This window comes from Marmota flaviventris, chromosome 3 (genome assembly GCF_047511675.1).
Source record: "Marmota flaviventris isolate mMarFla1 chromosome 3, mMarFla1.hap1, whole genome shotgun sequence".
NCBI lineage: Eukaryota > Metazoa > Chordata > Mammalia > Rodentia > Sciuridae > Marmota > Marmota flaviventris.
The window spans coordinates 142,856,064-142,875,302 of NC_092500.1; the positions used below are offsets into that span (position 1 = coordinate 142,856,064).

Below are 19,239 nucleotides of genomic sequence, written 5' to 3' on the forward strand. Positions count from 1 at the left end.
CTTTTTAGGGGCTGGGGTTGTAGCTCAGCGTTAGAGTACTTGCCTCGCACATAGGGGACCCTGGGTTCAATCCTCAACACCACATAAAAATAAATAAATAAAAATAAAGGTATTGTCCAACTACAACTAAAAAATACATATTTTAAAAAAGTCTTTGTAATATGTAGCTTTTATAATTTTCCAAGTTTAATAACAATAGCTAATGTTGAAGCTCTTACTGTCAGACAGTTTTCTAAACATTCTACATCTTTAATTTTTGAAACCCAGTGAGATGGGAAATATTATTATCTGCACTATATAGATGAGAAAGTGAATGCAAAGACAGATCATCCCAATTCCAAGATGAAAGAACAGTAGACCACATCTCTCATAGGATGGCACTTTGCAAAAAAGTAAAATAACATAAAATATAACTTTATATTTTATAATAATATAAAATAAATAAAAAGACAAATAGTCCTTCCATCATTTTTTTACTTTTCTGGAGAGGTCGTTGTCCTCAAGTTGGTAACTACTTAAGAATTATGTTCCACAACTTCTTCATACAAACAAAGGATATCAACCAACAGCGTTAATCACAAAGAGAGAAAATTCCCTAAAACATTCATGTGTACACTTTTCTCTCTTTTTTAAAAATAAATTAAATGTGTATTCTGCTAGTAAAAAATAAAGTATAATTACTTGCAAGTACTGAAACTATAAAATAAAAAGAAAGGTTCATAATATGCTTCTATGCCAATCATTTTTTTCATGATTCCTCTATTTCCAAAATAAAAACTCTGCCATGCTTACCTTTGCATAAAACAGACACACTACTTCATCAATCACAGAGAGAATTCACTAAGTTAAACATGTTTCTAAGGGAGTTACTTAATAACTAATTTTCCCTTCAGTATAATCAGTATTAAGATGTTTTTAGGTAAGTGGCTCAATTCACAAGAAGTGGCTCAATTCACAGGCTATCTGCCTGCTGCAAACAGTACACCAGGCTTGGCATATGCCTTATGGGGGGAGCCCAGTAGCCAGTTCACATCCCACAGAGAGATCATCACTTCCCTTGTTTCATAACAAAGTGATACTTAGAGTTTGTGACCTACTCTCCAAACAAGTTACAAAGGGTCATTACAGGGTCGTAGATAAGTTTTTGTCTTCACATGTAGTAGAAGCTTTCAAATAAACATGAAATGGTAGAATACATACGTTATCTCCTCACCCCCAATTTAAACCAATTATACCCATTGGGACTTTTGAATCAAATTCAAAAGAAAAAGCACAAAGCAAGAATTTATCATAAATATCACTTCCCAGGATAACTTTAAAATTAATTTCAGTTTGGAAAATATTCTTTAAAGACTTTGCAGCCTCATTCTGGATATGTGAATAATCACGTCTTGTTTTTCCTCAATCTTTAAGCCACCTTCATTTTCTTCGGGAGATGGAGCATCTACACCTTTTCCCAGCCATCTGCCTTCCTCCCCTTCATTCCATTCTCCCTTGGCCTCTGTTTCTGACCTGGTCTCTACACTTTCTCAGCCTACCCAGCCCTACTCTCCTCTCCTCCCTAAATATTCTTATCAACAGGAAATAAGTTCACCAAAATTAAAGGTAACTGCATCTTGAGTCTTGAGTGTGGCTTACTGCATGTTTTTAAATGAACTCAAGTAGATGTATGCATTTAGAATCTGTGGCATCTTACAAGCTCTAAAAAGATATATAAGTACTGATTGCTAACTTTTAACATGATAGCATGGCCTCTGTTCAAAAATTTAAAAGTTATATCTTCATAGTAACTAGACCCAGGTTGAAGAGAAAAACAAACTAAAATTTATATCATCATAAAAAACAATCATTAGATTTTTTTATTGGGAGTCAGCTTGAGAACCATCCCATTCAAAGGTGTAAGCTTTGTGCCTGTTATTCTCTCCCACTTCCTAGTAAATTCATTACCTCCCATCATTTCCCTCCCACCCATCAGCAGGAACAGCAGAGCCTAAGAGCAGAATGGTGTTTTGTCATCGACTGTCTTGAGCCGAGACCTTTCACAAAGGTGGAGTAAATGGGGATGTAGGTAGGATGAGTCTACTGTTGCAGCTGACAAAGCATCCATCTCTGACACCTGCAGGCTGGCAACTCTGTTGGTATTGAACTCTTCCTTAAGATCATATTTTTAAAATTTTTTAACAAAATTAATGACTGGCCTTGGAAAGAGATAATGATCATCACAACACGAAATCAGTCCATCACAGAAAAGATTTGCTTCTATGCTCAGAAAGATCCTGAAATATTTCCCTTTTGGCAAAGGTGACAGATTTCAAATTAGAACTCATCCTCATATTTAGTCTTTTGAACATGAAATGGGGGTCTCTGCAGATGAAAGTTAAAACTTTGGTAGAGCCAAGTTTTTATGTTAGGGAACTCCAACACCTGAACAGTGCCATTTATACAATCTTCAACATCTATGTTATCACATCCCTCCACCAGAACAGTCCATTTATGTGAATTCACTTAGGTGCGGAAGGAACTTTTGAAAACTGAAATACTTAAAAGACTATTTGCTCTTTGTTCTTAGAGATTTTACCGTTACTGGCAGAAAATAATTAGAAAAAAAAAATTAAGCACTATAATGCCACTTTATATAATGTCTCAGGCTAAGAATTTATTTCCCTTGCTTTCTGTGGTTTTAATTTTAAAGCCAGTGTATTTAATACTTGCCTTTTAGTACTAATTCATCAGGCCTTTAAGCTTTATCAGTAAGTGAAAGAGTAACCTTAGAATCTGAGTTCTCCAACTTAGAGACCAGACAGAGGACTCAACCTTGTAGCATCAAGGAAGGACAAAACTAAAATTTAGAAAGTTTTATTCTCCTGCAAGAACCTAGTCCATCTCATAAATTCTTCAGGTCCCAAATGCTTATAGAATGATATGAGAGAATAGAGATATCAAAAGAATACTTTAATAACTATATAAAATAACTAACTCCAGAGAAAATGTAAATGTTTTTTCTATAAGATTTTATCTTACATTGGGGAGCAAATCTTGATATTTAATCTCCCATTGAGTTTTTTTAAAAACACCTTATAAATCTATTTTCCTACTCATAGAAAGAATATAAGTTGGCTGAAGTTATTCATGCTGAGTAAATATAAATACAAATTGAATCAACTCTGAATTTTTATACTCATTGCAAAGAAAGAAACCTAGCACTGAAATCAAAGAGAAAAGACCATTTTAATAATCTTAATAAGTACAGCAGAGAATGCATGAAATAATTGCAATAACATTTTTATCAACCCCTATCAGCCATTGTTCAGCCTATGTTAATTCAATGTCGTTTTATTCTTTAAAATTATATTCTCGGACCATGAAAAATCTGTCATGTGCAATCCATAATCTTCCATAAAAGTAAAATTGACTACCACTTTATGGATTATAGAATGTTGAAAGATAAACAAATTGTAAATTTGATGTATAAATAATCCAAATCCAAGATTTTCCCCTAGTTTTTTCAGTATGTTTTCAAATTAATTAGTTTTTATAATAAAAATTACTGTAAAATTAAATCCTCTCTGAGATGTACTTTTCATTACATCCTAGAGAATATTTTGTAGAAGAGATTGATAGAATGTGGATTCAAATTGCAATGAAAGCACTTAATGAAGATAGAGAACAGTTTTTTCTTGGGATTCTTCCAAGAAACTCATTTCTTATGGTCCCACAGGGACGTCATCATCCTAAAGCAGCCCCATCCAATCTGAGCCCCTTGAGCAGTTTCCAATACGAAATTTGGCTCCAATTCTATGTTCAACTGATCTTTTTAGTTGTTAACTGTCCACATCAGTTTTTCCCCCCTCTGTGAGCATTCATATTATAGAACCACGGTATTCATCAAAATCAAAATTCCTGCAGTCCCAGAAAACTCAAAATACTTTTAGCTTAAACCTGACAAACATACATTTTTGACATAAACATAGAATGTTCCAGATTGGAATGGTGGCTTTACAGTCACCAGAAAACCCAGGAAATACCCAGAAATTACCTGTATTGCGCCTTTCAGAACTTATCATACAAATACATCTGAGTACAAAGAAGGTTAGGAAATGTAATCTTTACTCAGAATGGCCATGAACTTGCCCAACATCCTGGGTCCCACTACTGAAGGCAAAGAAGAAAACGGATATCAGAGAACATCAGACACTCCTGCTACCACCCTTAAGCAAACCTGCCAAGCTCATTTCATCCCAAGAAACTATTGATTTGAGGACAATTATAAACAGTTATTGTTAAATTTCCCCTAAATGAGAAAACCACGTTTTATTTAAAAGTCTTTTAGTTCTACTAAAGGTCTTTTAAGCTAAATCAAATGCCAGACCCTATATTACTAGATCCTGCCCCCTCATAAAATCTACTCCCACACATGACTGGCTTATTTACTGTCACAGTGAAGATCTTACTTTGAAAAAAAATGCTAAAACAATCAAGCTTTAGTTAGGGCAATATTTAGTATTTAATTATATTTCACCATTAAAAAAATCTCTTCTTATACATGCTATTAGAAATTTTTTTCTCTTGACAGTTTCCAAGAAATCTGATGAGTTTCCATCTCACTTTGTATCTGTTCAATAAGCACAAAGAAAACAGGTCAGATTTGAGGGTATTTTTAACCCAGTAGTTAAGTACTCTGTTAAAAAGATAAGCTGAGGCAGGAAGCTCATGAGTTCAAAGCCACCCTCAGCAATAGTGAGGCGCTAAGCAACTCAGTGCAACCCCGTCTCTAAATAAAATACAAAATAGGGCTGGGATGTGCCTCAGTGGTTGAGTGCCCCTGAGTTCAATCCCCAGGACAAAAAAAAAGATAATTTTTACTTTGTATTCATAGCCATGTACTTTGCTTTCAAATACCTTCTCCATGCCAGCTTCTCTCTCTAATTCTTTTTCTGCTGTGCCTATGAGCCCCATATCAATGCAGCATCTGATCCTGAGTGTAGACACTGTGTGGAGCCCTCAGAACAGCTGTCTGCAGACTCTTAACCCTTCCTGCTCTGCTGTTATTCAGGAGTTTGGCATGCTGGGTGTGCATGGGAAGACCAAGATAGGAGAACTCCTCCTGAGACTGCATCATGAAGATGAGAACTAACTAACTTCTTATGGCTTTTCCAGGCTGATTTAAAAAGCGAGATATTTGTCCTGGGTAAACCTCCTCGTAGCCCAGTGATGTCTAAGAGATCCTGCAGCTCACCTGGCAGCAGTTCCCACAGGGTAGGGTCAGATCGCACCTACCTTGTGACAGCCATCCTGGCCACTGTCCCTTTCAGTGGGCTGGCTCTTCCACAGTTATCCTAGCTATGATCTGACAGTGAAGTAGGGCTGAAGAGAGACCCTTGAGAGGAAGTTACCAGCTGATGATGACCAGTGAAATCATATCAACAGGAAAATCCTGATCTAAGACTTGGGGTCATGGCCTTCCCTGGTGTGTGTATCAGGTTTCCCAAAATCCAAAAAAGACATGATCAGTTTCCCACAATACAAATAAGGGCAGGAGTGTGTGCGGTTTTCTACATCTGTCTCATGTTTCTGGACTAAATTGCTGCTTTCTAGTCACTGTGTATGGTGCAAAACCCCAAACTGCTGCCAATCATATATTGAACTCACATGCTTTCAGTGATGTCGGCTTCTATGTCAATTTGTTCAGATTTATTTTAATTCACGATCCTTGTGTCAGAATGTGTTGTTTGTGTTGGTGGTGTAGGGGTGAACATAGCTGCCTTTCCAAATGTTTTGTTGCTCCAGTGACAAGTGCTACATTCACTCAATGCTCCTTTTATCTCCAATATTGCTCTCTGGAGTCCATGTACTCCCAATTTTTTGACAGCTTTGATCAAACTTAAAGGTCCAATTACTGTCCCTTTAGCTGCTTAGTTCTATACCATCTGCAGCACTTTAGAATGAATGGATTCTAAATGGAACTGTCACTTCTGGGGAACGCAGCCAAGATGTTTGGGGATTCTCATCTGTGCATACGTCAGGATTCCTTTTACCATTGCTATTTCAACAGGCCCTGGTTGAGTTTCACTAGCCAATTACAAAGTTGTGGCTCTGCATTTCAAGTTCCCAAAGGCTTCATTTCAAGTTTTTCTTTTCCATTTTTTAAAATATAGATACTGTTCTGTGTTTATGCCATTTTGTGCTTTTTTTTTTTGCTTTGCATAGTAAGACCTTGTTTTGTTGCCAAAGCAATCTTCTGTTGCCATAGAGAGAGAGGAATGTCAATTTGTAGAGATTCTTAAACATCTTTAAATGGCTTTCCAGAGCCAACACACACACACACACACACACACACACACACAAGGAAGTTTTTTCCAAAATTGATAGAGCTCATCATAAATCCCCGTGGGTCAATGAACTGGTATGCTTTGGGTCACTGCAAGTTAGGTTACACATTTGTGTGGACCATAAATATTCTATTTTCTTTCCACTTGTGCAAAGTTATGTTTACTTTCATAATTTAAGAAAGAAAAATAAGCCTATAAACATAAACTTGGTATTGTTATTAGGAGATTGTCAGCCATTTGTGCTTGATAAACACTACTATTAACATTTTCTGGGGAAAACTTGACTTAAAAACTTTAGAACAATTTATCATGCTTTCAAGATTTTTCAACATTAATATTTAAAGTAACAATTCATACTATTTTCACAATGATGTCATAAAAGATATAGTGAATCCTCCAGGGATACCTTTGCAGAAGCATAAATAGATTGGCTTTCAGACAGACTATATCTCACATGAGAAGGGAAAGTATATCTTCTTCTGATGCCAGAGAATCTAGGATAGGTCAAACCAGTTTCTTTATGAGCAGTGGTTTGTGGTTGATCCTGGCTTTGAAAGTTAACATGTGTTAAAAACCTGTCTTTCATCTTTGACAGCATTAAAAAATAAATAAATAACTATTCAGCAACCAAAATAAATAAATAACTATACTAAAAGAAAAAAAAAGATTGTTACATTGATAAGGGGGAAATTAAATACTTATGGTACCATAAAAATAGCACGGTGCTGCACTGAATTTTATAAATTTTATTCTACTTTTAAGATTCATCAAGGAAATATAGGCATGATACAATTCAATTCTTGCTCAAATTTTCCAGAGCAGTGACTGTAATGTGTTAACTTGAAAACCATCTTCTTGAGCTCACAGTTCGTGTAAGCCTCTCAGAATGTCACAAATATATATTCTTCTATATTTATCTCAGCCCAGTTAAGCAGTTATGAGTAATAGAAATGCCTGGGCAGATAATTAAAATAGAAATGAACACAGACCAAAAACATCGGTGGCTGACAAGTGATTCCTTCTCAAGAATGTAAAATGTGGGAAGGGAAGAACATGGTTAGGAAAACAGGTGATTGTTCATTCCACATCATTCTGTGGTCTTTAAAATATCCTTTCAAAATTAATCCAGGCTGAAGGAATTTGGTGAGAGCTGACCAAAGGCAAAAACAACTTTTAGTGTGTTGCTGTCCCTACTCACCATTAGGTGGCAATCAAGGGCAGATATGGCACCAATTCTAGGGTACATGCACACTGAGCAGAAGATGGTCTCCTGAGATAATTTGCTTGAATATCTTTACAAAACATAAACACCTATCTTAGGGACAAAATAAAGATGTTGATTAACCAGGTTGAGCCACCTATCCTATCTTAGTAATATTTCATACAATAAAGAGGGTTAGTAAAATTTATCATCCCACTTTGTTTTCTAATCTATTTGTCACATTAAGAAATTATCCAATAGCGTTGGGTTTTGGTTTATTTGTCTGAAAACAAAGCTGAATTATTACCATTATTGTTTTTATGTGACTAAGACAAGTGATAATCAACCAGTAAATGTCACTTGTCAGGGCTCTCTGACAATTAAATGTCTAAGATTGATGAGAGGCCCCTTTACACAGCCGAGGAAATGTGGATGTCTTTATGAGTTCCCCAAGTGGAGCAAGATTAATTTTCATCTCATCCAACTCCTTGACTTTAGAGATAAGAAAGCTGAAATGAATCCCCAAGGTCATAGAGTAAGTAGTCAATGTCCAAAACAGACACAAATGTGCCCTCATAAATAACTACTCATAAACAACCACTAACACTTCTTACGCCACTGCTTATTGGTCAAATGCCTTTGAAATAAATTAATTCATAGGCTGGGGATGCAGTTCAATGACAGACCACTTGACTGGCATGCCCAAGGCCCTGAATTTGATCCCCAGCAATACACATACACAAATTAATTAATTAATTCAAAAGCGGTAATTAGTTACCTTTCCTCCAAACAAGTTCCTAGTTATCCATTAACATGGGGTGAGTCTTCTTAAAGGAAGTTTTGCAAAGTTTTATGAGAGATTCACAATTTCTCTGTTAATTAAGGCTGTGAGAAATTCTAGCCTGTGAATATAAACAGTATAGAAAGGGCAGCAGGCAGAGACAAGTTTTGAAGGATGTGAAGGAAAAGAAAAGACATATTGGGAAACAGGGTCAAGAGCAAGGACATTACTGACAGACACAGCCAGAAACACAAGCTCTTGACATGCTGAGGCCTGCAGAACTAAGGGACCCACACACAGCAACAGCCCAATTCTTCCAATCCAATCATCAAAAGAATAGTTCACGTAAATGATTTAAGAAGCAGGTTGAATTAAAAAATCGAACTGGTAGAATTATAGTGATGGAGATATACCAACTTTGAAAGTAGAGTTTTTATTTTAATATATAACTTCATTTTTAATTTTTATTTTAATTTTTATTTCATGCCCATTTTAATGATATTAAATCAACCACTTTCACCAAACACTGAATGCATTTATAAGTTATAACTTTTACTCAATTTAAACATATTAGGATGATTTAACTATGTGGAAATAGGCAGGCCATCATTAGAGCATAATGAAACATATTTTACAAAACGTTTTCTCTTAAGAACAAATAATATTTTTATCTATAACTTTTCTTTGTCATACACTACGTATGGTGCTATGAAATTTTTTTGAAAGAATAGTCGCTATCATGGTTGTTATTTGAAAGATAGCAAATTAGACTCTGTTAAAGACTCTTTTATATACACAATACTTTTGAGTGATTAATGTGACATTTTCAAAATCATGTAGCCTTAATACGTAGTAATAAATAGTAATTTGACTGGAAATTTTATTCCTGTGAATGTATTCTAAAAAATAATTTAAAAGAAAAAAAATAGCTTTTGAATATAATGTTAATAACATTGTTATTTATAATAGCAAAAATAAAAAAGGATTAGGCCAATCAGCTTCAAAAATAAATGGTTAAAAAATATAGTATATAGATACATATGTGAGGGAACATTATTCTGCAGTCATTTAAAAAGAAAAAGAAAACAGAAAAGAAGACTTGGAATTATTACATAATATTAGTGACAATATATACAGCTCTTACTTCAGCATGCAAGATATTTTACATATATAAAGTTTTGTTGAATTAAAAGAGAACCTGAAGAAATGTAACATATAGGTTTATGGATGACTTACAGTTGCCTCTTTATACTTTAAATTGATTTAATATTTTAAACCATCAAAAATGGCTGGAAATGGTTTAATCTTAATCATTCTTAAAATAATGTTTTATCATTTTAATAATAGATACACTGTTAACAATTTTATATTGGTTTATGTGAATAAATTCTTTTAAGGCCTTAAGCCATCCACATGTATGTAATCTTACCCACACTTTAATTTTAAGTTATTATGTGCATGGACTGTTGAGTGAAATACTATTGGTAATAGCTTTAAGTGAATGGATTCACTTGATCTTAGCCAAAAGGCCGAGAAGCGATAAGTGAATGGATTCAGAAATTGACATTTTAGTAGTCTATCCCAGATAGCATGGATGGGAAATGGTTGGATAAAGAATTTAGGAAGGGGACTGATCATCGAGTACAGGGAATCCCAGATTTCCCCATCCAAGCCTGGGCCAGTGGTATTTCCATAGACAATCTGCAGGAAAAACTTTTCAGCCTATCAACAATCTATTCATAACTATGGTAACCTGAGAACTGGTCCTGATGTCTAAGGACATGGATCTAACAATTAATTCAGTAATTATCAAAGAGTCACTGCCATGCAAACTCTGATTTTGTTATTTCACCATGTAACTGTCCTTTAGAAGAAAATACTTTTGAAACGTGTTATGAATGAGTTGTATGCATTTCTCTCCCTAAAAGGTAACACTTAGGTAGTCAATTACACAAATTTGACATATTCAACAAATGTATTAACTTTCGTTCAATGAAGTAATTATGTGGCTATATAGGATGCTAAGGCTTGTCATTTCCAATATTATAAGTATCTATTACAGATACTGGTCTTGATGCTTAGTTTAAAAAGCAAGGAAACTCTTTTGAGAGTTCAGTGCACTGGGAATTTCTACCAATATTTCTCTTCCAAGGTAAAAATGTTACATGTTACCTGGATATTGTTTGTTGCATTCTATTAAAAGTTCTCTGTTTCTCATTTTAAAAATGCATGTGCCTTCTCCACATTGAGAGCAGAGAATGTTACTTCAAATGTAGCATGGGATGTCACCTGTACTGTATGTGAAAATGTTGTCTGTGAAGGAAAAGTTTACAGAGTGAATGTGGATATTCTGCTGTTAAGCTAACTGTGGCTTACTTTCTGCTTGTTTGAGAAAACGCTGGAGAATAAGATTGAGTGAAGGTGTCCATACTGCCTATTCTAGTGGTTTGGTGTCCACGTTCTTTCCATATTCCTGACCTTTGAAAAATCAATGGGACTAAACCCTGAATTCTTAAAGCTTGAGCAGACAAGATTGTGAATGTGTTCAAAACATTTGAACCATGGTTATTTTGATTTAATTTAAAGCACCCTTCAAAATATTTTAATTATAAATCCTGCAGAAACCCTTTATTTGGTGGTTGTTTTTCTTCCTCTTGGTTTTTTACAACAGGAAATATTAAATGTCAAGAAAAGTACCATGCCATTACCCAAATTATCTTTTAATTAGTACCAGTTTAAACATTGATTACATTGAAAATCATTTCATTTCAGCCACAGCGTCCTGTGTTTACTCATGAAAACATTCAAGGTGGGGGGGAACCGTAAGTATTCTTCTTATCTTCTAAATTCAAGACTAACCTTGACCCACAATATAGATTATTGATGTACCAAAACAGAGGATGGCACATCTTTGCAAGTGGAAGAGATCAAAGTAACTTCCATGAGATCTTTTAACTTAGGGGTAATTGCAGTGGTCTCCATCTTTTATGACAGAGATCAAAAGCAACCCTTAAAAGAAAACAGAGAAGGTTTTCATTTATGCACTAAGAAAACCTTCCAACGTTGCAGTGATTCCCAAGATTTATAAATTTGTCTCTTCCTCTGCCTGCTGGTTATGTAACTAGTCACTACAGTTTTAAAGACACATGCAAAATGTCCTAATATTGTTTTTCCACCTGCTTGATTGAAAGTAGACTTAAAGTCTACCTTAATACCATCATTCCGAAGTTACATGCTTAGAAGTGTCTTTTGAAAATGGCAGTATTAAAACAAAACACTCACTGTCATTCAGCTAGAAGGTATTACTTCCCCAGCACCAGGAATATGCCTTTCAAATTCCCTCTCTTTGATACAGAAGCTAATTCATCCTGAAGGTATTACACATTGCCTTTAAGAATCTCTCTTGTGTAGCTTTTTCTTCCCCATTTCACCCATGAGAGAGGTCATCCACTCTTACTGGTTCCTGCCTATTCTGAGTCAGGAGCAAGATCCGTGGAAGCAGCAGTTCTGGGCCTACAGAGTGAGCCTTCTTCCCCAGCTCTGCTCACCTTGTACAGAGCAGGCTGACAAGGCTCCTCCTCATGGGCAGGACCTGCTGTGCAGCCTGAGTCTTCAGCACCACCAAGCCCTTGCTCCTCGTAGATCCTAGACCTGAAACTTACTAAAAGCATCCTCTTTAGAGCCCAGCTCCCACAGAGACTGGCTCTCACAGAGTACAGACAGAAAGGTGTTTTAGTTGAAGGAAATTCCATACCACAAATAATCATTTGAATTTAACTGGGAAACTTCAAATATAATTTGTGATTCTGAAGTTTCTTTTCCTTCTCTCATTGATGCAAACAATGATAGGATCCCATCACAAAAAATAAATAAATAAAAATTTAAAATATAGACTCCAGGGATGTCTAGGTTTATAGCATTACCAACATGTTCTTTTAAACAGCTTTTAAGGAGTTGATGAATGACTAAGTGTCTTCTGTTACACTGTTTTATGTCATAGACAACTGTGGTCGTTTGGCTATTAAGAAACCAGAGACCCCACATGTGGGAGAAGACACATTTTCCAAGTCCTGCTTTGGACATTTATAAAACATTTTTTATTAAATTTCTATTTTGATTGCAGATTCATTGGGGTATTGCTTCATGTCCTTCATTTAAAAATTAGGTTTTGGAGCAAAAGTGGGAATATAATGTTATATCACTACAATTCAGTTTTGGTGAATATGTTATAGAAAATTGTGCAGAGAGTTTCTAGTTTGGCTCAGCATTTCCTATATAAAGACAAATTTATTTCTGAGGCATTCTGACCCCACCACCATCATTCATTTCACCAATACATCTTTCAAAACAGCATTTTAAATCATAATTACTGCATTTCCTGTCATGCAATACTGATTTTGAAAGCCAGCAGAGGTAGGAGGATTTCCGGAAGGTTTGTTTATGTTTCCATAAAATTTCTTTTTTTTTTTTTGTGGTCTAATTAAACCAGAATGGTAAGTAAATTTTGACAAGCATGCTGGCTTTTATCATTCAAAAAATGAAGTAGGACTTCTTGCCAATTTTGGTCTGTTAGCTTTGGGGACCTTGAGATTCTTCAAGCAGCTGGGGATTGTGGCCTTAAATAGGCCTGTCTCCATAAGTGGTTGGAGATGTGCCTTGGTAAAGGCTAAAGAGGCCTGAGAAGCTCAATCACAGAATCAGTTTTCCCAAAGTGAGGGGTGCAATACATACCTATTAAAATAGCAGCCTGGAAATGACTGTTTCCCTCCAATGTGAAACTGGAAAAGACGCCATGTTGAAATCAATATCCCCCATGAATATACAAAAGGTAGCATTCCTTCACCTTGCCAGCCTCAAAACCTAGTCAATACATACAACAAAATGATTTGACTATTCCTTTCAAGGCTAGCCTCACACAAACATCCGAATGATTTGTTTCCGTTAACACCTGGCAGTTTTTACCACCCCTGCTCTGGGAACCTGCCTACCTTTCTTTACTTGGGCCACCATCAGAATCCTCCCACAACAAAAGACTCAGAAGACTATTCTCAAAAGAACATAAGTGGCTGAAATAAGTTTGCTAGAAGGACAAGGTATCAATAAAGAAAGAAATCTCTGTTATTGGAATTTCAGGCTTTGGTACAGGACAGGGTTTTTTAAGAGAGGCTGATAAACACTGTATCTTAGTGGCTCTTTCCTAGAGTTCCCTGAAGCCAACTTTATCCATATCCACTCAGCTTAAAAAGTTCACGAACAGAGAGGGAAACCAGTGGATCAGTGTTCCTTACTTTTGACTCAATATTTGAGTTCAAGCAATGGAATAGTTTATTCAACCAAAACATGATTTTCTGACCGAATAAAGCAATTAGAAATAAATCATTAATGTTCCTGATCAGAACTCATTCTTACCAACTTTTTCAAAGTGGTTGAAAGAACTCCAAAATACCCTAGAATGTTGTTTTTATTTTCTTACAAAAATAGTAGAATTATATAATGGTTACAAAGAGCAACAGAATCAAATTCACCAATTTTTTTTAAAAAATCCCCCTCACAGTGCTGGTAATATTTAGTAATATTAAGAATAAGTTTTTATGTTTACTGCAAAACAAATTATTCCTGACCTTCTCAGCTATTATAATTTTTGTCTTCACTTTCCAAAATACCAGTCCATTCTAATAGTCATTAAAATATATTCTATTTGTTACCACAAATTCAATGTCTGAATTTGTTACTAATCAAATGCCACAATAATGTATCTCTTCAAAGAATTCAGGCGGAGAGAAAAAATGATAGCATTCTATTAGTAATTCTTCCAAAGAAAATTTTAAATTCAACACAATGTCTCCAGAACCATTTTTTTTTTTTTTTTTTTTTTTTTTTTTTTGGTGGTTGTCTGGGGATTGAACCCAGGGCCTTGTGCATGCAAGGCAAGCAAGCACTCTACCAACTGAGCTATATCCCCAGCCCCAGAGCCATTTTAAAAAGAAATTTATGTCCATAATCTAATATTTAAGATTGACTCAGTAAAAACCGAGCATAGACTACATCCACTCAACTTCATAGGTGACTTGCAAATTCTAAATCCTCAGAATGCACTGATTGTAAATAAAATTAATCTGCTTTAAGGAGATCTCCTGATGAAAAAAAAAAATAACCTTCTCTTTTAAAGTAATTCCTACATGGTGATTTAGAAGATGTGCATCTGAAACATTTTGTGAATCTCAATTAGAATCATTTAAAAATTCGATTTGAAAGCATCAGTTATTAATGATTATGACTGTTAAAACTATGATTCCAGCCAGGCTCAGTGGCACACACCTGTAATCCCAGCGGTTCAGGAGGCTGAGGTGGGAGGATCACTAGTCAAAGTCAATCTCAGCAACTTAAGGCTCTAGACAACTCAGTGAGACTCTGTCTCTCAATAAAATACAAAAAAGGGCTGGAGATGTGGCTGAGTGGTTAAGTGCCCCTAGGTTCAACCCCTGATACCAAAAAAAAAAAAAAAAAAATACTATGATTCCTTCTTGTTTTTATTATAGCTGAATAATACAAATATCATTTATTTTTGTATTCTGCATTGTTATGTAGTATTTAAATAATCAACTTTAGATAACTTGAACATTAAAATGTAGGTCTGTCCTATAAATGTTAACATATTTTCATCCAGTTCATGAATATTATAATCTTCCATGAATGTTCTTCATTGAGAGTTTCGAAATGTTATTTGGGTAGTATCATTCCCATAAAAAGACCTAAATTTTTCTAATTACTTTACATGCTTGCCAAAGATTTACACTACTTAAAATGCTAACAAGAATAGAAATGTTAAAAATAAAATGAATATTGCACTATGTTCGATTTCACAAAGATGTAAAAAAAAATAAAATTAAAACACGCTTGTCCTGTTTAAGGTTTCAGGCTCTGTATAACTATACTCCTAGGAATGAAGATGAGCTGGAACTCAGAGAAAGTGATGTCATTGATGTGATGGAAAAATGTGACGATGGATGGTTTGTAGGTACGTGTACATTTCTTTTCAGACACATCTGGCTGCAGTTTGCTTGCATTTGCTCTCCTGCATGGTTCACTGTGATAGTCAAGCCTTCGTTGAATTCATAATGTCTTTGAATCTTTCCTACATTCATATGCATTGTGTAATCCCCATATGCATATACATATGTACAAACCATTGCCTTTTTACTGTTTAGTATTTACTGCTTCCAGTATGTGTGATTTTCTGCTAGTTTTTATCTCCGAGAAAATGAAAGGACTAAGGCCACATTTACAGCCCCAAGATTCTGATTCTATTTATAATAATTCCCATCCAGAAGAAAAGTAAAATGTCTGGCCTTCATGGGGCAGGGGTTTAGGAGTGTGGAATAATGGTAACCAAATGAAGATGGTAAATTCTAAAGTTTAATGGGAAATGGAATTTGATAGACCATATTGACACTAATTGTGCTAGAAATCCCAAGTGAGCTTTTGGTGCATCAACTTTCACAAAAAAGTCTCCAAGGAATCATGGTATTAGAAACCAAAGGTAATTATAATGATGCCCAGTGACTGAAACTGTTCCCCCACCCCCACATAAACACACAAGTAGTGGCTAATCTTTTCTTTCTTTAGTGACTCTGTAAATTGTTCACATTTTCCATATTTTATTAAGGACTCTGACAGTGCTTTGAGCATGAGATAATACAGCTCTACTGGTATTGTCGGAGCCCAGATAATGCTTTAATGTGGCACCTGTGTTGAGGAAGCCTCTTGCCCTGAACCAACCCTCGTTCTTGCACTTTTCCAGTTATCCTGACACATTTATTTCTCATTCCTTGCTCTTGTTTAGCAGCATGGTGAGTTCCACCACCCACCTCCCCCACAGGGTGGTCTTTCCCCTTAGATGAAGAGGCTGAGCTTTTCTTTCTAGCCTGGTGTGCCAGAAGCAATCACTGAGGCTTATGAGGCAATGAAAACATCAGGCAGCACGACTAAAATTGCTTGTTTTTTCTTCTTTTTGTCTTAAAGTGAGTTTTCTGTCATCCTTGCCAAAACCCTTCAGGGCTTTATCACTTAGTGAAGCCTTGAAGGTGGAAAGCGCTCAAGTCTACAGATATGAACTGATATTTCCTTGTTGTCACACCTTTTTCATTTATTGCTTCTATTTTCAGGAACCTCAAGAAGAACCAAATTCTTTGGTACTTTCCCCGGAAACTATGTCAAGAGGCTGTGAATCACTCTCCCTCCTTATTTATGCCGCATTTCAGCAACACATCTGCATAAAACTTGCCTGAGACATCCCTGAAGGCCTCTCGTTGTCATGCCTTACGGTTTCCAATACGCCATCACCATCCCCACCTGCCACCACCAAACCACCAGCAGAGTAACTGCCACTGTGAGCCTTGGGGGGACGTGGCAGACTTACATTCATGTGAAAGTGTATATTCCTGCTTTCTGCCCTAAACTTTGAAATGTCAATGTGTGGGATCAGAAAGAAAATCATTTTTCTTAGAAAAGGTAAAATATTGAAGCCAAAAAGAAAGTGTCTCCAGGATACTCTCTGGTCTCATGCTTGTACTTGGAAATTTCTGAAAGATGGTCTCCCCTGGGGCAACCAGAAGATTGCTTATTCCTAAATGCTGTGGTTTGTATTTTCACATTCTTAGCTTGGCATTCTATTTTCCTTTCACAAGTTTGCCTAGTGTCCTGGTTTACACTATATGACAACTGTACTTCAGCTATCGTTTGCCTGCACTTATATGTTGTTATATGCACAGTGACTATAAAATCTAAAGCAAGAGTAGGAAAGTTAATTTGGATGGGTGTGATTTTGTTGATTGAATGTAAGTTTTCAAATAGGAGTCTTTTCCTGCAATTTTTTTTTTGTACTTTTTAGAAGTGCAAACAGTGAGTGAATAAGAGCCTTTGGTAATTATCATGAGAATACAAGAGGATTAGCTAGGCTAAAAGAAAAAAAAAAAACATTGTGTTGTAAAGTTGCATTGCTATTTTATATTAAAATGTAATCATCAGCATCATGAACAATGAGCTCTTAGTGTTTTATTTATCTGATAAAATTTAAATGAAAGCAGTGTTAGAGGTACAAAGAACTATTCTAATATAGACACTTGAAAGTATCTGTAAGCAATATTAGTAGGTAAGATTTCACTGTGTGTACACAGGCGCATTTGAGATTGTATGAGAACATATAATCCATATGATATGTTGTACATTTTATGGAAATGTAAAAGAATCCCACATATTATTTTATAGAAATAGAGTACTTCAGAAGCATCACAAGTATTAAGGCTGGTTTTAGCAAGGATTATGATCAATACAATTATTTTTACTATAGTAATTATTTTTCTTCAGTGGAACCCAGAATCCTGGCTACATTTGAGAACAGGAATATGTTGAGTCTGATTTTCCTGGTATGTGTAAAATACTTCCTAGGAATAAATTAGGCACTTTTTAGAGACAATGTTAAATCATTCAGGTAATATTTTTGCCCTAAATTTGCAAAATTACATTGGACCTGAAAGATTTAATAGGGTTAATAGTGCCTGAATTACACATACCCTGAGAACTAGCTTTGTATTTCTTATGACTTTGCATAAGAACTATTCATCTTTGGATCTTGAGCACCTTATAAACAAAACTTTTTATGGCATTTCTTCCATGGACAATGATTGATCTTTTCACAATACATAGACTCTTGAATTTTGTACATATGTTTGTTCTTTTTTTGTACAGACTATTTAGTCATTGAGAAAGCAGGGGGATTTCCTAATCTGATCTTTATCCTGCACTTAAACTTTGCTAAAACACTTTCAGCAGAATACCCTTTACCTATCTCACAGATCACACCCCTTGATAGTGCGATTCTGTAAGGTAGCATTTATGCAAAACTTTATGAGTTTAAAAGATCTTAGCAGCCAAATTGAAATGTACATAAATACTGATTACAGAGGAATTTCATTAGGAAGAAAGTAAAGAAGCATTTTTGAGTAGACCACCTTGATTACCATCAAGTTCACAATCAGCTTTATACTTTAAAGGTTTGGGGTTTGAAATTAAGTCAACTGCATGCAGATTTGCTGATATATGAATAATTCTCTTTGATGCCATTTATGAGAGAAGACTTCAATATCTGTTGCCTGTCATATTTTAAAAAAAAGTACTGTTTCTACTCTGTATCTGATTTTAAAAGGAAAAATATTCATACCTGGACTTCAGGTAATTGACTTTGAATTCTTACAAGCAGAGGTCAATGTGTTTTTCTTGAGTAGACATCTAATAAATTTTGCTTGGAAGTATATTTCAGTTTTTCTTTTTGACATTTATACCTATCTAAATTGCGTATTTTATTTCCTGTTGCTAGTTAAAATATAAGAAAATTCATTTACTCTGTGTTCTCTTGACACACAAATGGAGAAAATATGTGTTAGCATCAGCTCAGAGAAGAAGTATTTTTAAACCTACCATTAAAGCTCATTTGCTAAATACCCTTTGGCTAGAAATTACTCTTTAGTTTAAATAATACATTTAAAAATATTTCTGCCTCAAAACTCACTGTTTGTCCAAGGACAAGTTAATCACAGGAAGTCTGACTTTCCCAAGTCAACTATCTTCAAATTTTTGAATTCTTGCCCTAAACATCTGTAGCCACAGCATGGCAGCCACCGTTAATACCCAAAGGCTTTCATCAAATTTCAAACTATGTGCTACAATGGAATCAACCTTTTCTGCCACACAAATAGTAAGAGCTTTCCTACCTGGATCCTTTCTGTACACCTTAGTCCCTTCTTGGTCTTTGTCAGAAAGTTGGACATTGCTCTCTTTACAACTCAGTTATCAAAACACGGTGCTGCCTTGCTTTATCTTAATTCCCACTCTGATCTTCTCTGTTCCATTGGATAATTTTCACCACTTAT

The 19,239-nt window shown here is 35.3% G+C and overlaps 1 protein-coding gene across 12 annotated transcripts in view; it reads left to right on the forward strand.

Annotated features, from left to right (window-relative positions):
* The window catches only part of Sorbs2 (sorbin and SH3 domain containing 2), a 92,914-nt gene extending 74,358 nt beyond the window's left edge, over nucleotides 1–18,556 (forward strand). For all 12 annotated transcript variants that reach the window (XM_071610480.1, XM_071610484.1, XM_071610483.1 and 9 more), the window contains 3 exons: nucleotides 11,084–11,133; nucleotides 15,223–15,329; nucleotides 16,477–18,556. In XM_071610480.1, coding sequence (XP_071466581.1) covers nucleotides 11,084–11,133; nucleotides 15,223–15,329; nucleotides 16,477–16,538 — 219 coding nt within the window. In that variant the 3' untranslated portion in view covers nucleotides 16,539–18,556. The remainder of the gene's footprint in view (nucleotides 1–11,083; nucleotides 11,134–15,222; nucleotides 15,330–16,476) is intronic.
* The last annotated feature ends 683 nt before the right edge of the window (nucleotides 18,557–19,239 follow it).